Below are 26131 nucleotides of genomic sequence, written 5' to 3'. Positions count from 1 at the left end.
TGGAATTTATTGTTGGTGTATATCCACTGTCTGTGCTAACAGCAGAAGCCGTAGCACACTGCAGCCGGTTTGTTTGTGGTTTGTATGGAGTTCATGAATTAACTAGAGGACACAGTGGACCATTTATTTGCCCTGTTAAAATGTAGCTAGGAAGACAGAATAAGGCATACTATTTGCCTTAAAGGGAACTTACTTAGGTCAAAACTGCATGCGAATAATGAGACTGCAGTAGCAGCATTGAAAGCCCTTCTTGGTCAACAGGTTATCTCATAACCGAACACTTCTTAGAATTGTTTTCCAAGTCTGAGGGCAAAATTTTTGAGAGGTAAATTAGCTGAAGGACACACAGAAAAATGAATGCAGAGTGATTTTTTACTTAATTGTTATTTCTTCAAATGGAAAATATACATTTTGCTTTGCTTTAATGGCTTCATTGTAATGATTAACGTCTCTGTGCCTCTTTGTGATAATTTTTCACTTAAGAGTGTGGTTGCCAGTAACAGTTTGCCAACAGAAACAAGGGATGGAACATTATCTGCCTCACCAAGCACTAAGAAATCTTCTTTAATCTATGCTCTTGTAAGAGCCCTTTCTGCTTAATGTGATTTCCCTCCTTGTCCATGAGAATACAGTTAATTTTCAGGATATATTGTAAGAGCTATCTTTTAACTTGTGTCTGTCGGAGAAGACAACCATAGGTCGAGTCCGTCCCCATCCTGTCCCGTCCCGTCCCATCCCATCCCTCATCTATCTATCTATCTATCTATCTATCTATCTATTTTAAAAATTTTATTTTTTCTGCATATGGCTGCCAGCATCATGTAGATCTTTCTCCTGGCAGCATTCCTCGGTTCAGGCTTTCAAGTGTGCTGATGATAGGACCTTTTGGAGCTATTGCCCTGCAATACAGTAAGGTTGGGCATATTCTGGCTGAAGCCGGGTGTTTGGATAGTTGCTGAAGGCTTTGTGAAATTCCTAAGTTAAAGCACAAACGATAAAGGAACCACATTTTCTAATGCTTCATTTATTGAGTGTCCTTTTGCACCTATGGAATTTGAAGTGGATAATTTTTAAAACTAAAACTGAAAAAATAGCAAATATGCACCTAATGTTTGGGGTTTTTTTTCAATTCCACGTGAAGCCATTATTTTAAAAGAAATAAACTGCCAGGTGTTTTGATGGAAATTAATGGAAATGTAGGCTGTACTTCCCTGGAAAGTTACCTAAAAAGCAGTATACTCTTTTTGGGCTTGCTCTTATAAAGATGTGTGAATGGGCTTAGCCTTATGCCACTAAAGCTTGAACTACATGCATAGATCTTTGTAAAAGGACTTTGTAAAAAGACTCTTCTAAACACAACTAGTTGTGATGTCACTATAAGTTACAAAACTTCCCTGGAACTATACATACGAGTAAATCAAAACAATTCAAGTATTTATTGTTTGCTAGAAAAAATAATGCCAGTTATGTAAACTGGATTGAAACTTGACTTACGAAAGTATGCTTTAGATCTGTGTGTGGTCCTACTTCCCTTCTTCCCTCCCCACCCAAAGAATGAATATATGGATATTTGTCAAATATTTTATGACACCAACTATTACTCTCTATTATGTACTCGGTTGCTTACAGAAAAAAACTGTGAGGAACTGCATCTGCCACAGTCTGCTCAGAGAAGGAAATCTGCACCTACGATGCCATCTAATTCCTGAAACAATTAATTGGTCAGAGCTAGGAAACAACTACTACTTCTGAGGGTTTTTTCATGCATTACAGGTATTAACAAGCTGGAAAACAGGGAATCAAATTTTACAGTTCATTAACCATTTCTCCTGTATTTCTTAGAGATGGAACATCTTCATGCAAGCAACAATGCAAAGAATAATAAGAGTATTTGCACACTGAATCAATACATGAAACTACAAGCTTGTCAGTTATATCTGCCCCACCAGTTCTTGTCATCAAAGTTTTCTTTCATTTTGCAAAGAGAGTAAATAAAAAGGATTGTTATTAAGAACAATGGGTGAGATTCACTTGAACTGATTTGGAAAAAAGCTAAATCACAGTTTTCCAGCCAATCATTTCATTTGTTTCTGAAGCTCCGTTTGGTGATATGTGGCATGTTTTCGCTGTCAATGGGAAGCTGGCAGCCAGATCTCATGCCTTCTGGGCCAGGGCAAGTTTAACAGGATCTAAACTCTAAGACTAGGGAAATAACATACTAATTTGAGTGACAGGTCTTTGGTTGTACTGCTCAAATAAAAATAGTTTCCAGGATCCTGTAAATACTAAAATATTGGGAGGGATTCTTTTACTGCTGATTATGTATTACATGTCATATTCTACATGACAATTAATACCAACTATTTCATCCCGAAGGAAAATATACCCATCATACATATTACTACTATTCCTACTAGCACATCTTTGGAAGTACCATTTCTTTTTATTTTTTACTATGACTTTGGTCTCCCTTCCACACGTGATCACACAATTGTTGGCAGGACTGCTGCTGGCTGGGTTTAGAGTAAGTCATTGCATTCATAGTTGGGTGGGGAGGGAAGGAAGAAAGGAGGACCTCACACAGATCTAAACCATACTTTGATAAGTCTGATTTCAATCCAGTTAACATTACTGACTTTATTTTTTTCCAGCAAACGATAAATACTTAGACTGTTTCGATTTACTGATATTTAGCATTTCTTAGTTATAGGGAAGTTTTGTAACTTGTAATGACATCACAACTTCCCTGTAAACAGGAAGGTTGAATCTCTTTTCCTAGGACACTTGTACGGCTTCTGCTATCGTGAAGTGCCTCTCAGTCTGAACTATTGCACCCTCACAAGAACTTCAGAGTTCAGGCTCACTGGACTGTATAGGAAGTGGCTCTGGCACCCAGGAAGGATTAAAGCTCCCTGTGAGTGTTGGATTGAGCAGAGTAAGCCAGTGCAGTTGTGTGTTGGATTGAGCAGAGTAAGCCAGTGCAGTTGGCACTGCTAAGTGCTGAAGGACACCAGCAGCTCAGAGGTGACAGATTGACACCTGAGCAACCCCTCAGTCCCCAAAGGTGTGCTTATGCCCGTGGGGTGTTCAGCTCACACCCGTTACACCTGTAAGCTCACACTTATTTTGCAGAAATAAAAGACATGGATTTCCCTGCTTCCTTCCTTGGCTTGTGGGAGTTCACTTCTTTAGTGGCCTGGGGATGACACGTTGAAGATTATAATATTGGGGTAGACTGTTTTTGGACACTGCCACCGTGTCGTTTCTGATGAGAGTGGGATGTGTGGAGAGAGGAACGCAAGTCTTACAGGTTGAGGAAGAAGACAAAGCTGTCCCAACAGGGTGTGGGGGGGGAAGGGGCGGGGGGGAGAGGGAAGCAGCTGTGGTGGTTTGCAATTAGAGGTGTGGCTGGTAAAAGAGACTATTGTGTGCTGCGACAGTGGGTGTTTCCAATATCTTCCTGCCATGGGCCACCTCAGAAAAACAGAAAAACTGAGGCCAACACATCAACAAAGGTCAAACGGTGTCTGCTGGGGTGTTGGAGAAGGGAGTATTTGTTATGAAGAGACATTAGCATCACAAGCATTGAGCTGGTCCATTATCAACAAGCATCTTCAGGCGCAGGAAAATGCACAATTAGCACAAATTGTTGACAGTATTTTCCTTTGCTTGTCAGCATCTCAATATCTCTTTGTTCAAGTTCAGCTGTAAGACAGCTGTTCTTCCATAAGCTGGCTGGAAGATATCATGAGAGTCATATAATTAAATCTGGCAATAGTTAGGTAAAGCCCTACGTCATCTCCGCATGGCTGGCACCATCTCCTCTGACTTGTACCTGACTGAAGATACAGAAAAAGGTCGGAGACATTTTAGGATGCTCCAGGTGAAGAACCTAGCATTTGAGGGGTTGTTTGCTCTCTGCTCTGCTGAGCCGTTTCAAGAGGACTCAGAATTTTTCTGAACTACTACAGGTCTTTGCCACTTTAAGTTGGGCTACAAGATTCAGTTTCTAAAGTAGACTTGCCCTTCTTTGAAACAGTATGTTTTAAAATGAGAAAATACCGTGGCAATCTACTGTCCCTAAAGAAACAAAGATTTCTCCATAACACTCCATTCTTAAACGCAGTCATGAATTATTCACCCGCCAGTAACTGCAACTCCCAACCCATTCAGCGTTCCACACATTGAGAAGACAGGCACAGATCTTCATTTCAAAGTAGAGGAATTAAAAGCTTGCATGTTTTGTGCAGGTGGGAAGGAGGCTCAGATATGTGGTGTGGAGAGGATATAGTAGTTTTTAAAAAGATTTTAAGAAGAGAGAACAGGTCTTTGTTAATAAGGACAGAGGTGATGAGCTAGTAAATTTTTTTTCTGCTTGACAGACCATAAATTAGACTAATAGTGATTTTAACTGAAGTAACACTAACCCAGTATTTTCTAGTAAAAACATTATGTAAAGTTATTATATTTGGATTTTGTATTTTGCCAGAATTAATACTGGACAAGCATATAGATCATTAAACCACGCTGACATCCTAAATGTTTTGTGTTTAGGGATGTGGCTGGCAGCATGGGCCACATGCTGCTCATGGCACAGCACTGCGAGCAAAACCGAAGCTGCCGCGACAACCGTTGACTCTTCTGCGGGTCACGGGCATTCACAAGGATCCGCTCCAGCTCAGGTACCCCATTCCTTGAAATGCCCCGAGGAACTGCTGGGAGGCAAAGGCTCCTACAACCAGCGAGGGACCCACAGACACGCTCCTGGGTGGGATGTGCCACCCGGCCAGCCGGCTGTGAAGGGGATGCTCGGCCTGCAAGGGGAACGCGTACGGTGTCACTGCTGACAGGGGAGTCACACGAAGGGGACTCGTGTCTGTAAACTAGGGGCGCTCTGCCCTTCACGTTAAAGCAAAAAACTACAGCGCGCGCGGCGAGATAGTGCCCGGCCAAGCGGCCCGTCGGGGGTCGCTCGGGGTCCGCATCCCCGCCTGCGCCGCGGCGCCCCCCGCCGCTCCCGGCACCGCGCTCGAACGGCTGCCGGGGGCCCGAGGTGTCGGGGGGCGCGGGGAGCCCCCCAGCACAGCCCCGCGGCGGGTGGGGGCACGGCTGGGGCGGGGGGCACGCTGGCAGCCCGGGGGGCTTTGCCGCCTGTGCACCCGGCCGGCCGCGGCGCTGGGCCCCGGTGCCCGCCCTGTGGCGCAGCGACGGGGCTGCCCCTGGGGCACCCACCGCCCGCGGCGGGTGGCAGCGCAGGCGGCCGGTACTTGGGATTGACCCAAAACCGACTGAAAAAAATATGTAAGAAAAGAAACAGGCGCCTGGCGAGGGCCGGGCCGGCGGCGGCGGAGCCGTGAGGGGACGCCAGCGCCACGCGGGGCCGCGGCCGGCGGGTCCCCACGCAGGGCCGCTGGCTGCGGGGCGGGGCGGAGCGGCGGGGCGAGGCGGGGCCGGGAGCGGCTCCCGGCGGCGGCGGGGGCACTGCGGGGCCGGCGCGGAGCCCTCACCGGGCGGGGGCGGGGACTCACCTTCCCCGCCGCAGCGCGGCGCCGCCTCCCGCCCGCCACACCTCCCCCCTCCGGCGGCGCGGCACCCGCTGCCCCGCCGCGCCGCTCTGCCTGCGCCGCCCCGCCATGGAGCAGGGGCCGGCGGGGGGGGCCGCCGCCGCCGGCGGTACCGGGGGTCTGCTCCTGCCGCTGAGCGAGAGCGAGCAGCAGCGCTACTCCGAGCTCTTCTCGCGGTGCTGCCCGCCCCCCGAGGCGGCCGCCGGGGGCAGCAGCGTGGGCGAGCTGTTCCGGGCCTCCCAGCTACCCCCGGACACGCTGCACCAGGTGGGTCGCCCCGAAGTTGCGGGGACGTGGCGGGACGCGCTCCCCCGGCCCGGCGGGAGAGGGGCTGGCGCTGCCTCCGCCGGGAAGTTCGGGGCTGCGCGGCGGGCCGGTGCCCCGACGCCCTTGCCCTGCCCGCGGGGCCGGGACGAGCGGCGGCGGCTGGGGCGGGCGCGGAGCGCGGGGGAGCGGGGCAGGGCTGCCCGCCGCAGCGGCGGGGACGGCGGTGCCCGCGGCCGCTGTGTACCCGCTGGCTTTTCTTCAGGTGAGCCGCTGGTGCCGCCAGTTTTCGGCAGTCGCGATCCTTATTGCCGCCAGGTGTGTGGGTGCCGGGGGGGCGGCGTGCCGGTGCCGGTGGGCGGTGTGCCGCCGGTCCGTGCGGCGGTGGCGCGCAGCCCTGGGGCGGTGCTTGCGGGCCGGGCATGGCCCCCGCGTCCTCCGAAGGGCCCCCGCGCACCGTAAAGACAGTTGTGTTCGCAGGGCTGTAAAGGGCGTGCGATGTGTTTAGTTCCTGGCTTTGCGCTGGTTTTTTTTTTTTTTTTATTTATTTTCCAAGTGTTGTGTTAGTGAAAAAGATCTGTAGGTGGGATGGTGTTTGCAGGTCTGTTCTTGAGAACAAATACATTTAGGTGCCAGGTAAGGGGCTCTTGCACGGTCCGAGCAGGAGGGTCCCGGGAAAGGTCCCCGCAGAGCTGCCAGGTGGGACCCTCCCGTAGTTTCGAGGAAGAGCTCGGTCGGGGAGTGAGGAGGCTTGTGCCATCCGCCGCCGGCGATGGGCAGAAGGAACCCAACCGCTCCTGTGGTCTTCTCCACCTGTGGATTAGTGACTTGACCAGTGCACTGCAGTTACCCTATTTCTGTTTGGTTTATTGCCAGAAGTATTGGGCATTTCCGTGTTTTTTTTTTTTTATTATTATTATTTTTATTTACAGGAGTTCTGTTCTTCAGTAGCTTTTATTTATGAAGCAGAAAAAAAGTTATGCTGAGTTAAGCTGAAGTACAGTTGTGCCTCGGCACTGCCTGAGGGTACTGACCTCTTCCTGCGGCTTTCCTCATAGCTGTCAGGTCATCTTATAATGACTTAACACAAATTCATATTGCACGGGTGATTCTGAACAAAAGTGATGATATTTTGAGGATATTTTCTTTGCTTACTTGTGCTATTTACCAGATCTGTAAAACAGAAATGTTACCGAGCACTGTAGTTACCGCTTAATTTTGAGCCATGTTGTGGCCTTGGTCTTCCAGGTGAATTGGATGGTGAACATAGGGATTTCACATAGATCGAGCACCAAGAGTAGGCCTTTGCATTGCAAAGAGGAAGACGAAGGTGTTTTATTTCAAATAAGAAGGCACATTTAAGAAACTTTTTAAAACCCTATTAGTAAATTTATATGACTTTGATATGAGTCACTTCATTTTCCAAAGTAGTACAGAAAAACCCTCTTATTTTTACTGTGCAGTTCCTTACCCTATCATTTAAATAAAATTTATTATCATATTATTTTCATAGTCTGTTTTGGGAGTCATTTTGATAGTAATGTGTGACATAAGCCTGGAAATGCTTGTGTTTTGGGTTTTTTTTTAATGTTCTTGTTTTTTACTATTAGATTATTTCCAGGTATATTTATGCTATGGAGAGTATGTTACTGGGAAACAAGCCTGTAATTGGCTTAAGGAATATTTGGATAATAAGGCCTGTGGGATCTGGAGCTGTTTCTCTTCCTCCTTCCTCCCCGGTCCCTTGTTTATATGGTATTAATTACAGTTATGCTCTGCTCCGTGGCTGGAACGCCTGTCCTTAGAATCCACTGCTGTCAGGTATTCTTACTAACATTTACCGGGACTTAAGAAAAAAATGAATTAACGTAATGTGTTTAAAAAAAAAAAAAAAAGTTGGAAATGAGAATGTTTTAATAGGGAAAACCACACAACATTGTTTGAGATATTTGCTGATACTTTGTCTTTTATCGTCCTCCAAAAATGCAATCTAATAGTTTCTGTTTAAAAAACCTTATCATTCTAACAATTATGGGAACGATGCACAGAGGTTCATGGTATATGTTTTCTGCTAGTACAGGGAACACCCATTTTAGGCAGAGGCAGCTCATTTTTTGAGTTAAGATAACATGTTTTCTTTGAAATAAATGTTGACCATGAAAGCTTTTTTTTTTTTTTTTAAATGCTTTTAAAAATCCCCATCTGTCACAATTAGTGCTTAGTGTGCAGGCATCCCTACTGACCAACTGAGAAATGGTCGTGCTGAGTTTTGCCGTGTCAGAAACGGGGAGAGTTGAATCGGAAACCAGTTCTGGATTTCTATGAAGCAGAGCCTGCACATTCTGCAAGATTGTTAACACCATTCCCTGGCCCTTGTGTGGGCTATGACAAGGGATGGCCATGGACCATTTTGTAAGCAATGTACAGTTTACAGCATTTTATTCTCAAGGTATTCCTTGAGGAGCAGTTTTACAGATCAGTATGCTTCCAGAACTGGCATCTTGTGCCATGGCAAAGTCCTGAACCTGTGCTCTTGTCTTCAGGCATTTGTACTTGTGTAGTAAGTGGGTTAAACCTTTGAGAAAGGAGCCTTTCCTTATACAGTCTTTGGTTGGGATTTCTTGTTGATCAGGAGGATGCTCACAAGCCTCATGGGGAAATCTCCTTCCACCTTCCTTAACTCTAATGGCAGGGCATGCGATCTAGACAAAAACCATGTGGGTGCATCCCAGCTGGAGCAGTGCTGTTGAATATGTCAGTTCCTGTAGGAAAAGCAGTGATGTGCGCTCCCAAACAGCGGACAGGCAAGGGTTTTGTTTAGTTTAAATGTTAGTTGGCTTGATCCAAGAGTTTTATTTAGAAGAAAGAGGCTAGGTAACGGAGAGCAGGTAGGGAATGTGCGAGCATGTGCCAGAAGAGGAAATGCTGGAATGAGTGGAAAAAATCCAAGAGCAGCGGGTCAGTAGGAACAGATGGTGTGCACCCGAGAGTCCCAGGGCTTGCTACGAGTGAAGCGATTGAACACAGGTTCGTTACACCCAGGCTCACCAAAGCCAGCTCTTGTGCTGGGCAGTAGGGTACAGCAGAGGCTGTACCTATTTAACTTTCCTTAAAGAAGGGACTGAAGAATGAACTTGGCAAGTGATCTTAGTTCTGGAAAAATGGTTAAAGTTAGCACTGAAATGAAAAATTTCAGACACTTTACAGGATGGAGAAGGGCATGACAGGGACAGGACAGCGTGGTTTTTGCAGACTGTGTAATCATACCTCCCCCGTGTACTGAAAGTAACCGCACTATATGGCTAGTCGCAGAAAGGCAGAACCATTAAGATTTTATTTAGACTTGCGCAAAGCCTGTGGCCAATTCTTCGCCAGGGGCTTTTAAAGTAACTCTGTAAAATGTCTGTAATCTCTTGCCTGAAAGATCTGTGCTAGGACTGTTATTATTTTTTACAGTATTTATGTCAAAGGAGGAAGAAGCAGACTAGTCACGTGCCATGTGGTTGTGTAGACTGTCAGAAATAGAAGAAATGTAATAGCATCAGCTGGATTTATATTTACCCGTGTTGGTCAAGTTGAAAATGGTGTTCCCTATGCTTTGGCTCATAATAAACAGAAAAAGAACTGAATTTGTGCAAAGAAAAAAGAGTGTTTTGAAGTCACTGTTGCTGAAGCAAAGGTGGTCCCACAGTGTACTTTGCTACATCAATTTTGATAACACTTCTTAAGAGGGAAGAAGGCAGGCAGAGGTATGCTAGCAGTTAGGAGGAATGAAGAAGTGACTGCATCTCGGGGCAGGAGGCATCACTGATGGCCATCAGTAGATGACAGCAACAGGTTTGTGTGCCTGCCCACAAGGGCAAACTCTGGGGTTTCTGGCCTTTTTAGAGAAATCGGTTTGGTTGTGCTCCCTCACTGTTCGGAATGTCAATACTCCATGCTAACCACTGTGCCACAAGTGTTGACGGTGGATGGGGTGCCTTGTCTCATTTTGGGCAAGCCATTTTTGACCCTGTTTTGAAGCTGGCTGCCAGCGAGTACAGCCTCCGCTCCTTGGGTCTGGGACACCAAAGTGCATTTGTTACAGGTGCCGAGTGCTGGTGGGCTGATGTCTGCATCGCTTCCAGATAAAATAGTGCTTTGTAGAGTCATTGCCCCCTGATCAGCAAAGGTGAGGTACCTGTGCTAGTTCTACTGTTTGTTGGTGTTACTGTGGTCTCTGAAGATTTTGGCCTAAGAAATTAGGGAGCAGGGTTAGACTCAAGATTTACAGTAAAATGCTTATCTCTTTTTATTAGCTTGGGACTTACTTGATTCATTCTCACTTGGTTGTCTGATGGTGTCTTTAATTCCCAGTTTTATAAACCTTAATCCTATTTGTGGACTTGCGCTGTCAGCACAGAGATCCAGTTTTCTTAAGAAAATGCAGTCTTTCCTCTGCAAATGAACACACTGCCTTATTTTGAGCTCCAAGGATGACAAGTATTAATTGTGTGATGCGGGAGTGCACAGACGCTGCATTTTTTTTAGCTGGGACTCTCGTTCCAGCTCTGTGTGAGTAGGAGCACAGACCAACGATCTTGCCTTTCTTCCACAGGCTTTGTGAGTTAATCTGTATTTATCATGACTTGTCTCTATTGTTGTAACTCTACAGTTTAACTGTATTTTTGTGTTCAAAAAGCAGAAGTGTGAATAGAATAAAAAAAAAAGTTGCTAAGTCGGTCTTTCTTTGGAAAGATGCCCATGAGGGTTGGCTTTTCTGTAATGTGTTTTTTTAAATTCCATAAGCATAAATTACTACCTGCACGATAGCTGGGGTGGGATTAACTGTCTGCTTCAAACAGGCGGAAAAGAACAACAACTGTGGCAGTTAAAAAATGAGCTTTTTGAGTGAGGAAAGTCTGGACTTACTGTTACTTTAAAAAAGATAAAATTCACTCTGTTGTACCCCTTGACAGAATTTGGCATTATGCTAGTGGTGGCATTGGGATTTAACTGACTGACTAACAGCGGGTCCATCAAAAGGTGATGTAACAGAGAAGTTAACATCCTACTGACATCTTTGAGTAAGGAAGAAATAAAAGAAAAAAAAAAAAGAAATACAACTTTATGTAAGCGGTACAACAAGAAAAAGAAAGGAAAACTGACATTTTGATATCAGTACTTCTGTCCACGGTCCCCGAATTGTCATTGGCTTTCTAGAGTCACAAGCAAACTTGTTTTTGCATAAGTAGGAACATGCAAAATCCAGATGTAAAAACCACAGTAGCAGTATTATAACAAGGTAAAGGGTAAAACTTCACCTGGATGTATCTTGATGATATATTCCATTAAAAAAAAAATCAGGTCTTTGTACATCTTTAAACTATTGCGTATCATTTAAACTATCATTTAGTAGTCACTACCTAAAAGATCAGTAGTTTTTGAGTGCCTTGGTGTCAACATACACAGTGGAAGATACATAGAAGCTGTTCCTTCCCAAGTGTGTTTCAAATCACGCTGTAAAACCAGAGACTCCCAGACCTGCTTGGGATGGTCAGAATCAGTCTGATCAAGGCCTGCAGCTTTCAGTAATTAACCCTCATAACAACCAAGTATGAATTAATTATTTTATTTTCCAATAAAATAATGCTTTGCTGTGCCAGTGATTTAAAATAACTACAAGGATCCATTGGGATGAAAGCAGCTCTCTTTAAGAGAGGATGCTGCAGTATGAAGCAGGGATGAGATGAAGACGACTGGTGGGGTTTTTTTTATATATATTTTTTTCTTTTTTAAATAAGTTGTTTTGTCACAGTACTTAGGCAAGTGCAGTGGGTTCAGCAAACAGTTGAGTATAACCTCTTTTACTTGTGCATTTATCAGTCAGTCTGTATATAAATATCGCAACAATATGATAGCAATATGCTATCAGTGTTGTGATATTTATATACAGATTGATTGATACTGTCCACAATCTGTTTTGCAAAGGAGGTGTTATACGCAGAGTTCAGTTACCTCAGTGGGTGAATCTAGCACAGACACCCCCCACAAAAAAAGTGTTGATCTAAACTCTGAAAACATGAATTTAGCTGAGCTGAAAAACTTAGCCAGGATAGATTCATGAAAGATGTAACAAGTATTTCTGTGACGAGGGATCAGGATAAATAACCTATTTAAATTTACAATATTATGAATTGAGCAATACATTTGATATAATACTTGTAAAGCAATATTCTTTGATGTATTAGCATCTAAACATGCCAGCAGTATGGTAAAATAAAACATTAATGAGCAATATGTGGTAGTTCAACTTTTGAAGGCAGTCAGACAGCTCAACATCTGAGTTAGTGGATAATTAACTAGAAGAGGGTGCTGCAGTAGAAAACCAACTGTGGAGAAATAGTAATCCCCTCTTCCTGAACAGAGGGAATATTTTCTTTTTCAAGTGTGTTCAGGAGCGTTATTTGGTGACCACTGAATAAAATGGAGAAAATTGAGAACTCTGTTGGGAAGGGCTTCTCCCCCCCTGGCTGCCCTTTGCAGTTTAGCTACAGTGATGAGGTGGAAAGATGTGGTGGGATGAGACCCGTTAGTTCTGTGATCTGGTAGGACACAGTGACCGGAAATAATCAGCTAAATAACTAACTGCAAATTATAGTTTATTTACTAAAGTGTTTAAAAGAGAAAAGGTGTTTTTGTAAACTTCCAGATGTTTGTGTACATAAGAAATGTGTGGGTTTCATTTTCTAGACGATGGTCTGTATATTTTTAAATTAATTTGTTTTCATCAAAACTTACTTTGCATATATCACATGTACCTACACAAGTAAATCTTATTTAATATCTTAAAAAATAAGAATTTAAGATCTATCTTAAGCTATGTGCTTGTTTAAATATGTTTTAAAATATTAGTTGCTGGTAAAAACAGAAATGTTACCATATTTGTTTAGAAAAAAACTACAAACCCTTGTTTTGATGATGGCGAGGCAGATCTTTATCTAGAAAAATATCAAATTAGGGTCTTATCTCTTTAGACTTAAATAATGTTTTAAATAGCTTATTTCTCCCACGAACCTGCCTTGTAAACGTGAAGGTTGAGATGCTTTGTGCTGCCAGTTGCCCTAGACACCGGGTGGTACGTGTGGAGAGCAGCGCTGAAGGAGCCCTCTGTGACGAGCGTCCCCGCAGCAGGCTGTCCCTCCGTGCGGAGCACGCCTGCGCTGGGCTGGTGGGCTTGCTCCGGCTGGGACTAGGCCGGTTTGAAAGGACCCCAAGGTTGCGTGCTGCCTGTTAAATCCTCTCTTGTACCTGGATGAGTCATTCAGAGGCCTTCCTAACCAACAGGAGTTGCTGAGCGCCCCACTTACAGCAGCATGGTTGGCAGATGTCTGTAACAACAACAGAAGGTTTTGAGAAACTTCAGGTAGCCTGACAACCAAAGCACGTCTTCAGCTTTTTCTTCTGCTTCTTTATTTTTGATTGCTTTGTTTGTTTTGTTTTCTGTCCTGAGCAGTCTTCCCCCATCCAAGAAGGCTGCAAATGGTTCTTCTGTTCTCTTACCCTTGCATCTGCATAGTCCTGCAATCTCAGCGTGCACCTCGGTTGATGTTCTTCTCTGACAGGAGGTGGTGGGGAGCTACTCCTTTGAGTAGGGCCATACTTGAAACCCTGGATTCAGACCTTGTAATTACCACTGGCTTGGTAGCACTGAAAATTTAGAGTTGGCTAATGGGAAACACTTGGCTCAGTTTGAATTTAAGCTGTTTGAACGTGGCCCATGGTGTCTGCTTGCTCACTACAGTATGAGTCATGAAGCTGAATTCTACTGTCAATAGTAAATGTCTGTGCCATTACTTTATTATTGTTATTATAAATTTCAAGTCTTTTTTTGGCATGAGCCTTTCAAATCAGTTTACTTTTTTTTTTTTTAAATCCTTTTTCTTTTTAAAGTCTTTTTCCACACCAAGAAACATTAGATCTGCTTTGGCATAGGTAACATTTCACATTTCATGCATTATTTACTTCTGGCATAATTTACACAATGATGTCCTATGGAATCCAAGATGATGGTCTTTCAGAATAAAACAATGTGTCTATAATCATTTGCAAAACTGGATGAATGCTATGGGCTGACAAACACTGTCAGAATTAATTTGTTACCAACAGTAACAGCAGTGGAGCAGTAAAAGGTGAAGTACTGGGAGGTTTCAAATGCCAGAAATGAAAATAAATGGAGAGGGTGGAAAAATGAACCCAGTGTGATATATGTATTTATTTAATTTTATATTTTTACTTTCCTTCCTCCTCTGAATAATTGCTGCTTTTATAAGAACATCTTTGTTTTAATAGCCGTAGGCTACTTTTAGTATGTACAGACAGAAATGCAAATACAAGTCATGATATAAAATGTGCTATAAAATGCTGGCATACTGTGCATGGGCACTGGAGATGATGTTGTCTTTGACTGTCTGATGTTGCTGTTTTGAAGTCCTGTGTTCTTTAGCTGAATTGAGGACGAATGCTTGGTTTAGATGCAAACAAGTAGGTTATCACTGACTGAATGACGCATTTCAACACATAAGGTGCAAGCATAATTTTAGGGTTTTGTTTAGTGATGTGGAAGAGAAAATTTTAAGCTGCTTTTCTAAGTGATGTGTTGATTCAAACTAGAGGTAAATGGAGTGTAAGATCAGGGAAGGGCAGGTCCTTTACACACAGCATACACAGTGGTCTTTTGATAGCTCTTCAGTCTTAAAAATAATTCGTAACTCAAGAAGGATTTTTAATTTGTGATACTGATTAAGATAACTGCACGATTGTAGAAGATAATGTTTTGAGTGTTTTCTGCGTTGCCTTTAAAAGTACCTGCTGTAGTTGTGAGTGCTAGGGAAATGAACTTAGGAAATGTGTGAAATGTGATAAAATAGGATGGGTATAGCGAGCATCAACTTTTTTTACGGGGTAGCTAGTCTAGAAAATCACAGCACAGTAACTACTGAAGAAAGAAGCTCATTTTAGAAAAAAATTCCTTTGAAATGAGGGATAATTCTGTAAGAGATTTCTGTTTGTGGCAAAAACACATCTTGTGTCACAGTCTCTGTTTTCTTCTGTTTTTAGTAGGGTCTCAGTTTGTCTGCAAAGTGGAACAATGTCCAGAATTACATTTTTATGGGAAATAACCAGAAGTACTTCTGGTCTTCTAAGGCAAAGTTAACTGTCAGAAATGTTCACCAGAGAAATTGCTTTGAAAATGTTTCAAAACCTATCATTTATTGAGCTACATCAAAACACTTCTTCTTTTGATCTGTTTAGGTGTTAAAGCACTATGGCATCTTAAATGAATTTTGGGAAAGACGTTGTTGGTGTACACCATCCCTTGTTCCTTTCTGTTCATTAGACTAATTCTGCTGTTACGCAGTGATGGTGGCCAGGCAGCTTGTTCAGGAGGGAGGCTGTGGTGCCTCAGAAATGTCATCTGCTGAGGAAATGCAGGGGTGTGAAACATCAAAACCACAACTTCCACAAAACTCTGTGGTACCTTTGTATTAAGGCACCCTGGAACAAAATACTCAGTTTCCTGGCAGAAATTTGAAAGGCTCGTTGGAATATGAATGTTTGTGTTTTTTCAGGAAAAAACCTCAAGGTTTTGCACTATTTTCAGTTAGTCTAGTTCAGGATGACTAAATCTGGTGGCTGCCAGCTAGCTGGGGAGGATTTGTCAGGGCTTCCGTGTGTGGTGTTTGTCACTTCTTGGGTACTAACTGGTGAGTTTTACTAGCTTGAAGCACTTTTTGCCACTGCTTTCAGAATGAGGACTGGGAGACACCAAGGGTCAGATCTGCCATGCAGAGCTGTCCATAATTGATTCTCATTCTGAGAAGATGTTTATATTTCTGAAGAATGAGTTTTTCTATCATTGTTGGAAGTTATGGAAGACCTAGATAATTGTGGCTGCTAGAAATGTTCTCCTGTTTAGCTATGTGGACATATCCCCTATGTCCTGCCTGTCTATTCTTCTCTTCCATAAACTCTGAATTCAGTATTAATGGTAAAAAGAGGTCCTGAAAATTTTCCTTTGGACCCAAACCACAGTAATTCCCTTCTTACACAGAGTAAGAGGAAGAAACTGAATACAAGGCCGTTCCAAAGTGCTGGTACGGTTCTGTAGGTCGTTGTGGGCTAACTTCAAGGTCACTGGCCGGGTTCCTTTCTTGGGTTTGGTAGCTGCAACATTTGTGCCTCCCAGCAGCTTTTTGTGCTTCTGGTACTTACATGGGTTCCTTTATGGTTCTAATAGGAAGCATAAAGAACAGATAGGCTAAAACTGTTCTCCTATTACGAGAACGTAAGACAAGTAGAGACCTTACCAGAGGATGAGGGAGCTGGGAGGTAGCAGAAGCAGGACAGCAGTGACTCTCATTACAAGCAGTGGTTGCGAAAGAGGTTGGAGAAGCTTGAAAGAGTCAGCCAGGTGGTCAGTGTGTGTATTGGAGGATGTCTGGTTTGGGAGAAGATCAGAAGGCAAAAATAAATAAATCCCAATTATGTCATTAACTGCTGTTCTCTGTTGTTGAATAATAAAAGACAGGAACCAGGAAGCTGCTTGTTTCTGTTTTTTATTATTGCTCTAGATACCATAGTGTTTAGCAGGTTATAGATACAAATGTCTGCTGCACGTAGAAGGTGAAACAGGCTAGAACCTGGTAACCTTTAAAAAGGGATAGTGTAAGGTTTAAAGTTAGGCTGATGTCTGATGCTTCCTACAGAGTCCTTGAATAGTTTCAATGAAAAGCCTGTCAATAGCAAAAAAACCCCAAACAAACAACCCAAAACAAACCACCCTGAAAATGTCCCCAAAATAAAACACACAAAAAAAATACTACAGAGCAAAGATCGTAACTGGTTTTTATGTTGAGTTTTGCATGAGATGCCACCAAAGTTGGAAATGAGGAGAGCCTCAGCGCTCTTTTTTCTGCACCTGGTGTGTGATGGAGGTGTACCACTGTAGCATAGTATGCTTGGGGGTTTTTGCACTTACGTTGTAATCTACTGCTACCCTCACTTAACTGTGGGCTTTTTTAAAAACATCATTAAAATATTATTCTGGGGATACAGTATACTTATAATACAGCTGTGAAGTGGTGCCTGTCAAAACATGTTTTGGGTGTTGTGAGAGGAAGGAACCAGGATGGGGAGCCTGGGGGTGATGGTGTTACTGCACCTGGTACCTCACAGCATGACAGGTCCAGGGTTCACTGGCCAGAGCAAATACTGTTTCAGGAAAAGAATGAGCAGTACTGGGCAGTGCTGAGGTCAGCAGGAAAATAATTCTTAATGTTATTTACACTGAGTTATCTGTCCCTTATTTTTTCTCTCTCTCCCCCTGCTGTCATGTTTCTCCCCCCCCCCCCCCCCCCCCCCCGCTATATTGTAGTAATTATATCTTATTTGATCTAACCTAAATCAGGACTGTCCTTGAGGAGGATATTCTCCAAAGGAATATTTTTCCTTAGGAAATACTCATTAGCTGTTTTTAGACTGTGTTGTTTACCATGCATATATTTGATGTCAGGGAAGTGTGCAAGAGGTAGGAGCTTTAAGTTAAGTCTAACAAGGAGCTTCATTTTAGTGTAACTGCTGAATTTAAGCCGTGCAACAGAACAGGGCACTCTGGAACTGGAGTGAAGGCCCTCTGTTCAGATCCTGAAGGACAGATCTTAAAGTAAATATGTCTGAATAGGGAAAACATCCAAAAGGGCAAAAGTAGAGGGTAAGTTTGTGAATCTTTTATTCTCACTATATAGCTTAAATTATTTGGCAATATCGAAATGCAGATACTAGTAACAACCGAATTAATACTTAGACACTTGGGTTGTCCTTCTAGTAACTTGTTCATTCAGGGTAAGTTAAATTTCAAAATAGGAGTGTTAGGTGACATGTTGATAAAGGGGAGCAATGTGTTGAGGGCTGTAGATGTGCAGTCCATTTAAGAAGTGGATGACTAGTGGTATCTACTTGTCCATGTTCCCGATTCCCTTCCGTGTGGAGAATTCTGGTAACTTAGAGTGCCTTAGATAGTTGCAGGACTATCCTATGGTCAAACTGGCATTTACTCAGAACAGCATTTCTACAGCATCCACAGCAGTCTATGTGACTCTAGAGAGCACAGAGAAGAGCTTGGTTTGTTTGGAGCAGTGAAATTATTTGCGCAAACTCCAAATACTTGAAATTTTGCTTTGCTTCCTGATGGCTATTGTAAGACAATACATTTTGCAAGCAACCTTGTACAGCAATTTTCATTTGTAGAAGAGCATTAAGCCATTTCGAAACCAATTTGTCATTGCTGTAAGATGGCCAGCGCTATATTTTGTAATTGAAAGAAGTGTACTGGCGTTGTGTAGTTCCAAGCAAAGGTGGGTTTGAACTGTAAGCTAATACACGTCGTCGTGACAAACTACTTCCCCAACTTAATGCTTAAGATTTTTTAACCTAAAATAACTTTTCAGTCCTGGGAAATACAAAATGTTTGTTTTGGTTTACTGCTGATGTTTCAATTCTGTTAGAAGTTTGCGTGCCATGCTTTTGGTACCTTGTTATGATATGCTTGCTCTCTGTTGCGTTAGCCTTTCCATGGGTCTGGGAGAACCGCTGCAAGTGTAATGCCAGAAGTACTCATTTGCAATAGAAATGCTCAGTTTACCCCTCCATGGCAGCAGTAGCTCATTTATGATTAAGGTTGCAAGCAGAATATTAAAGCTAGTTACACCTTTGTGTGAACACTCGTCAGTCTTATTAACCATTAAGCAGTCAAATGGCTGAGGACACTTGTGAGTTTCTGCATGTGTAATGTACGCTGCAGGAAGGCATCCTCCCTCTGGTTCCCCATTAGGGGCTTGCTTGACATACCACTCTGCTCTTTATGCAGTGCAAGGTTTTGTCTCCTGCTGGGAGTCACCTACCAACTAATGATCTTTTTGTTATCGTTCTATGGCTAACCACAAGTTCATGTTCCTGAAAGGTCTTGCCATTTCCTACATGACTGTGTTGTTTCAGCACACAAATGAGATGGTCTCCTTTACTACTGCTTATTCCACTTTGTCGTTCTTAATGTAATCTAAACTTTGCCAGTTTTCCATGTCATGGGTTGGCGGTTTTTTTTGCCTGGTTTTCGAAAGAAATGAGGCTTGTGCAATGATGCTGTTAATTCAGCCGGGTAATAAGTTCTGAATTTAACTACTGAAATAAAATTTCAAGAAAATTGAGAGACTTTGAAGAGTTCCTAAGAGTTATCTGAAGGACCTAAGTCATGGGGTAAAAGAAAACCCTATTAATTTTCCTGCTGAGAGAAAGGTCCCTAAGTGAATTCAGCCCATGTTAAAAATGACAAAATCCATAGAGGAATGTCACCTTAAGGCAAGTGTCCAGAGAAAATTGGGATTTGTCGGTTTTGCTGCTCAGAGGCAACTTCTTAGAAGCAATGTGAGCTGCCTAGGGAAGTGGTTGAGTCACTATCCCTGGAGGTATTTAAAAGATGTGTATATGCCTTGCTCAGGGACATGATTTAGTGGTGGACTTGGCAATGCCCAGTTAACAGCTGGACTCAGTGATCTTAAAGGTCTTTTCTAACCAAAACGATTCTATGGTTCCAAATAGTGGTGTGGGCATGAGATACAAGATGGCTGCACAATAGTATTTTAAATATTACTGTGACAGTAAGCAGAGAGGAGCAAAAAGAGAGAGTGAGTTTCTCCGTATCTGCTCAGTGTCACTATTTTTGTGCTCCTCTTTGCCCCCCCATCTTCCCCCTGCTCTCTTCCCACGCGGCTCCACCTGCGTGGCTCTTTGTTCCCCTTGTTTCCAGCTGGCAACTTCCACCAGCCAAGACAGCTGCTGGTTCAGCACTTCTCTGCATCTGCCAGGAAATAAATAAATAGTGGGAAGAGAAACGGAAGGGATGTGTTCTTGCTCTTTTTGTGAGCTCTACTTGAGACTTTTTTTTTTAATTGTACATCTTGCAGAAAATGTATTGCTGTGAGAAAATGTCCTTGAAACTAGAGCTGAATCCTGTTGCTTCCTTGGTTTCCTTAGTTTTCTGGCATTAAGAAAAATGCAAGTGCTTCAATATTGATGCATTGGAGATGGATTCTCATTTATATGGCTAGTAAATATGCCGTTGCCATTGAGAGGTTTAATGTAGTCTCTTAAGGGTTTGCTAGGCATTTTGTTTGCATGTACTCCTTGCGCATGCAGTGCTTTGCAAGGTGGCCTGTACCTGCACACCTGCAGGTAGCTGCAGCCCAAATTTGATTGCTGCAACGCTTTGGGGGCTGCCTGTGTCTGTCCAATAAATTCCCTCTAACTCCCCGGGAAGCTGAAGACAATGTGCCAGCACTGGTTTTGCTCCTTTTGTGCCAGTACTTTCTCCTACTGTTTCCAACCTTTGTGACTGGTGTCTGCCTGGGAGCTGGATAGAACATGCCTGTTCCTTTTTTTTTTTCTTTTCTTACATTGTACTTAGGCTTAGGTTCCTTGTGACCCCCAGTGATGTCTCGTGTTGGGGATTCAGATGAATAGATGAATTATACATGGCATAACAAGCAGGTGAGCTCCTCACGTACAATGTGCCAGCTCAGCATGTTGTAGTTGATAGCTGCTTCTAAATTAAATACCCAACTTCATTGCTCATTGTGAAAGGAAGCATTAATTTCTTCAGCCATGTCTAACAAATCTAGATCATTAGGAGTGCTTTCTCTTCAGGCAGTTTCACTGCTGGTGGTGCAGGAGCTGCCCTCATTGCGCTGGCGTGCAGGAGGTTCTCCTGCCTGCCTGATTCTCCTTTACAGCAAGGTTATGTCTTAACACAAATTATTTTTCTTGCCGTGGATATATTTCATTAATTATCTCCATATCTTTTTCATTCTTAAATAAAGAGGGTCATGTAACCTTTTGAAAGTGTTTACAGGTTTCTATGAATATTTATCTTTACAAAATTCAGTGGTCTTTATTATGAGAAAAAATGAATAATACAGTTTCCTTATTTCTTACTATGTCTCTGCTGTCTGTTTTGCTCAGTTTGGAAGGAAAATGTGCCCTATTTTCAAACTTTCATTAGAGAAATGTTTAAGTGTAAACATTGCAAGGAAAGACCTTCTTGTACAAAAACTGTGCAGCTATTTACAGTGGAATTTAAAAATAACAAACACCACCATTCATCTCATTGCAGAAGTCTTTCTGCTGATATTAAATCTTGGAAAAAATTATGTAATGTTATCTAATCATGAGTCAAACTTTGCTTGACCATGTACCTTTTGACTTTGTAAATGTGTTTGGGGGCTTAAGCTACACAAAATGTGACACTGTTTGTTTGAAAGACAATTTGAAATGCAAAATAATTTCACAGGATGTGAAATCCTGTGTACTTGTGTTAAACAGTCTTGCCCGGTCTAGAGAGAGCTTCATGCATGTTATGAAAACACTAGGGCAGAGCTTCTGCTGAGAAGCAGGACACAAGCAATAGGCCATACATACCTTCATCCCTGTAGCCCTGGTCAGCTAGGTCTGGACATTTCTGTGCTCTTTGCTTTGCTACTGATTCCGCTGCTTGCAGAGCACGAAACTGGTGGGGAGGAGCACCAGTCTGGAGTGATCATGGACCCCTTTAATATCCAAAAGGAACACAGTTTGATCATCGTCAAGAGAGGCTGCACAGTGAAATGGGACATTGTTATTTTTACTCTACAAGGAGTGGTAGGGAATAAAAGAAAGGATAATCAGCAAAGCAGGTAAGCATGTCTGAGATTTTTGTATCTATTGGGTGCCACTCAAAATTAATGATGTTTCTGTAGTTTTCCCATGAAACGGCAACCGAGGTATGGACCAGTGGACACGGTCTTGTCTTAGGGTAGTTAAGACCCTTGTCCTAAGAGCTGCCTGAGTGCTGCCGTCCCTGCCTCACTCCTGGCCTTGCACACTGCCTTTTTCATAAAAAAAAAAAAAAAAAAAAAAAAAAGCAAGTGGCAGCGTGAGCACTGCGTAGCACTTTTCATGGTCCACTGGTAGCATAAACATTAACTGGTTCAGAAAAAACCCATGCCCTGACTAGCTACCTGGTAGCTGAGTCAGCACGGAGAAGTGATTGAGCCACGTCAGCAGTACTGGTAGGACCCGTTAAAATCAGAGGCTGAGAAATGCATTTCACTGACACCTCTGCCCTTCTTTTAAACCAAATGGACAACAAAGCTAATGGGCTATGAAAAGTATTGGGGAGAGGGTTTGATGTGGTGTGATCACATCAGCCTCATCTTTATAGGAGGCTGGATTGTTTACAGGCATGGAAAGGACCTTGGACCATCCGTAGATACCATGTCCTGGCTACAGCAAAATCCCATTTTTATGGTATTGGGCAATTTGTTAATCCCTGGTGGTAACTCTGTAACTTCTATAGGCAACGTACTCCAGTGCTGCCTTATCTTTAGATTTAAGAAAGTTGCTTTTAAGCCTTAGGTTGTTTACGGCCTGTCTACAAGGGATAGGACTGGGAGAAGATCAGGTTCAAGACCATCTAAGGAACCTGAAGGTGCACAAGTCCATGGGACCTGATGAGATGCATCTGCAGGTCCTGAGGGAAATGGCAGATGAAGTGGCTAAGCCATTATCCATCGTATTTGAGAAGTTGTGGCAGCCCTGGAAGGAGGGAAACATAGCCCCATTTGTGAAAAGGGTAATAAGGAAAACCTGGGTAACTGCAGGCAAATCAGTCTCACCTCTGTGTCCAGCAAGATCATGGAGCAGATCCTGTGCTAAGGCCCATGGAAAATAAGGAGGTGATACTGGTGACAGCCAGCATGGCTTCATTAAGGGCAAATCGTGCCTCACAAATTTGGTGGCCTTCTACAACTGAGTTGCAGCGTTGGTGGTTAAGGGAAGAGCATCACCTACCTGGACTTGTGCAAAGCATTTAACACTGCCCTGCACAACATCCTTGTCTCTGGAGAGACATGGATTTGATGGATGGACCACTTCATGGATAAGGAATTGGCTGGATGGTCACACTCAAAGAGTTGCCGTCGATGGCTCAATGTCAAAGTGGAGGCGGGTGATGAGTGGCGTTCCTCGGGGATCCGTGTTGGGACCGGCACTGTTTAACGTCTTTGTCAGTGACAGAGACAGCGGGATCGAGTGCACCTCAGCACGTCTGCCAGCGACACCAAGCTGTGTGGTGTGGTGTGGTCAACACGCTGGAGGGAAGGGATGCCATCCAGAGGAACCCTGACAGGCTTGAAAGGTGGTGCCATGCAGACCTCATGAAGTTCAACAAGTGCAAGGTCCTGCACGAGGGTCGGGGCCATCCCAAGCACAAATACAGGCTGGGCGCAGAGCGGATTGAGAGCAGCCCTGAGAAGAAAGACCTGCGGGTGCTGGCAAACAAAAAGCTCAGCACAGCCCAACAATGTGCGCCTGCAGCCCAGAAAGCCAACCGCATCTTGGTCTGCACCAAAGGAAGCCTGACCAGCAGGTCAAGGGAGGAGGTTCTCCCCCTCTACTCCACTCTGGCGAGACCCAACCTGGAGCACTGCGTTCAGCTCTGGAGCTCCCAACATACAGAGGACATGGACCTGTTGGAGTGAGTTCAGAGGAGGGCCACGAAGATGATCAGAGGGCTGGAGCACGTCTGCTATGAAGACAGGCTGAGAGAGCTGGGCTTGTTCAGCCTGGAGAAGACAAGGCTCTGGGGAGTCCTTCTAGCAGCTTTCCAGGACCTGAGGGGTGCCTACGAGAAAGCTGGAGAGAGACTTTTTACGAGGGCATATAGCAACAGGACAAGAGGGAAGGGCTTTAAGCTGAAAGAGGATGGATTTAGATTGGTTTTAAGAAGAAATTATTTCCTGTGAGAGTAGCAAGACACTGGAACAGGCTGCCCAGAGGACCTGTGGATGCTTCCTCCCTGGAAGTGTTCAGGCAGGGCCAGGCTGGATGGGGCTTTGAGCAGCCTGGTCTAGTGGAAGGTGTCCCTGCCCGTGGCAGGGGCTTGGAAAGAGATGATCCCTTCCAACCCAAACTATTCTATGATAGGAACAACAGGTTATTCCTCTCCCTTTTCAAGCCAGCTGTTACTGTACCTGCTTTTAGTGTAACGTTGCAAACGCCTTTACATGTTCGGGCATTGTTGCAGTGAGTCTTGGAAAAATGAAACAAAATTGTTCTTACCCTGAGGTAGCATTTGCTTGTAAGATAGGTAGCGGTACAAACAGTTGTACCAGACATAACAATAAAAGCCATATGTGCTGATTCTTAAGGGGGAATTTCACTGTGGCTTTCCTTTGGGTTCTGAGCAGGGACTTCCGTGTGCATGAGGCATGCTGGTATGTTTTTGAACTGGGAAACTGTGGTGCCAGGAGAAGTCTTCCTTATGGACCGGTCACGGGCCTGGGTGGTGCCACTGACCAGAACCCCCAATACCAAAACGCTCTGACCAGCTGCAGGATCTTTACCGTCCATCAGTGGATTGTGTCCAGGGTCGTTGCTTGCCCTGAGACCCCTTTGTCCCAGTGGGCTAATCCGTAAACAATTAATGAAGATTTTGTTGTTCATAAAGACGTCGTCATTTCCACCAAGGCAGGCTGAAAGTTATAGTTCCTATAGATGTGTTGAAATGGTGGAGTGCATTGCATGGTGTGTTTGCCCGTGGTTTTTCTTTTTGCCTTTCCTTTAAATTTTAGTTTTAAAAACATGGTTCCTACTGCTAGTGGCTTCCTCTTTTAGTCACGTATGCACATTGCCCCTGAAACCAGCCTTGGCTGTGGACCAAAGAAGGCCTCTTACCAGAGGCCAGTTTTCAAAGGACCATCATTGGAAATATTGGTACCACTCTGTAAAAATACAAACCCAACTAAAATAAAAACTAACCCCACCACCAAAAAAAAATAAAGGCACTACCCCCCGCAAATGTATCTCCTTTCCAAGGGAATGAATTCACAGTACACACCTTGTTGAGTAGGAAATGTTTCTTATTCATTCCTTGAAAAATGAGCCATATATGAAGCTCACGGGGGCAAGATGAGTTGGATGGTTGCCATCTTATATGTCTGTCAAGACTCTTAGAAGATCGGCAACTGCCATGAAAAGAATTTAATTACAGAACACTTAGTAAGGAGACTTAGAAAAAATGTTAAACTCTTGAATTGTTTGTTTTGTTACCTTCCATTCTGCTCGTCTGGGACTTCTCAAAGTTTCATTCAATGCCAGCTTACTCAGTGTGTTGGGTTTTTATATGCTGCCCTCTCATCTGTGGGCTGCGTTGTAGGTTTGGACCTAAATGGACTGTAAATATCTTGTGCAGGAATCCAAGTAAAATCCTTTCCAAAGTTTTTGTAGAAAATCAATTTCCTGTGGGTAGTGTCAAGATTTTTAAGGTTAATACTCCGTGGAAATGCTGCCAGCTTTTTTAGCAAGCTGGAAAAAATAAATAAATCTCTATTCTTATGCAGCTCAAATTAAACTTGTACTCTTGATGTGCAATAAGTACAATTATAGATGTCATTAAAATTTCTTATTATAAAGGGATAACAGGTTTTGTATTCTTTCAGTTTGAATTAATTCCTTTTGATATTGGAGTATGGCCCAAAGATTTTCTGTGTTATAAGAATTACTATTATGAAAGCAGTTCTGAGGGACTTAAAAACAGGGAGAGCCAAGGGTATGGAGCCCAAACATTGTGACATTAAAAAGAAAGGTACAGAATACAAATATATTCCATTATGAACTGTAGTTTATTGGATCATTTTTGCATGACTTGTGAAAAAAATGCAGAAAAATTGCAACTATTGCAAATGTTCCATTAAACAGCAAAATCATGCAAAATACCACAGAAACAATATGAACAACTTGGGAACAACATTTAAAACATTATTTTTGAAAAAATTACTCTGCTTAAAAAAAAGCCATGACCTTTTAGAAAATTACTTGTTTACGTGTACCTTTCATTCTTCCAGATTCAGAAATATGAAAAACATTTGCAATTGTTGCAATTTTTCTGTGATTGTTTGCATAGGAAGATACAAATAAACAGTGAATTTATATATTTCTCACTGTTAATTTGTCATCTTTTTCTCCCAAATAATGCTATCATTTTTCAGAATTAAAATCATCCTGGTTTTGTATGTACCTCAAGATTGCCTGAATCTGCAGGCATACAGTTCTTTAAAGCTGTATTTTTTACTCAGTAGTAAATGCCTTCTTTATGCTAGTGAAGTACATACGGTGCAGGGGTTCAGAATCGTGACACCAATCCCAAACACGGTTTTGAAACCGTAGTAAGTTTA

General features: G+C 43.3%; 1 protein-coding gene across 1 annotated transcript in view; it reads left to right on the top strand.

The window, feature by feature from the left end:
- Nucleotides 1–5547: 5547 nt before the first annotated feature.
- The window catches only part of REPS2 (RALBP1 associated Eps domain containing 2), a 103642-nt gene continuing 83058 nt past the window's right edge, over nt 5548–26131 (top strand). Inside the window, exon 1 of the mRNA XM_055702050.1 lies at nt 5548–5831. Coding sequence (XP_055558025.1) covers nt 5634–5831 — 198 coding nt within the window. The 5' untranslated portion in view covers nt 5548–5633. The remainder of the gene's footprint in view (nt 5832–26131) is intronic.

This window comes from Falco cherrug, chromosome 2 (assembly GCF_023634085.1).
Source record: "Falco cherrug isolate bFalChe1 chromosome 2, bFalChe1.pri, whole genome shotgun sequence".
Taxonomy (NCBI): Eukaryota; Metazoa; Chordata; class Aves; order Falconiformes; family Falconidae; genus Falco; species Falco cherrug.
Note: the sequence above shows the minus strand (reverse complement) of the source record. Positions and strands in the feature narration are given on the sequence as shown.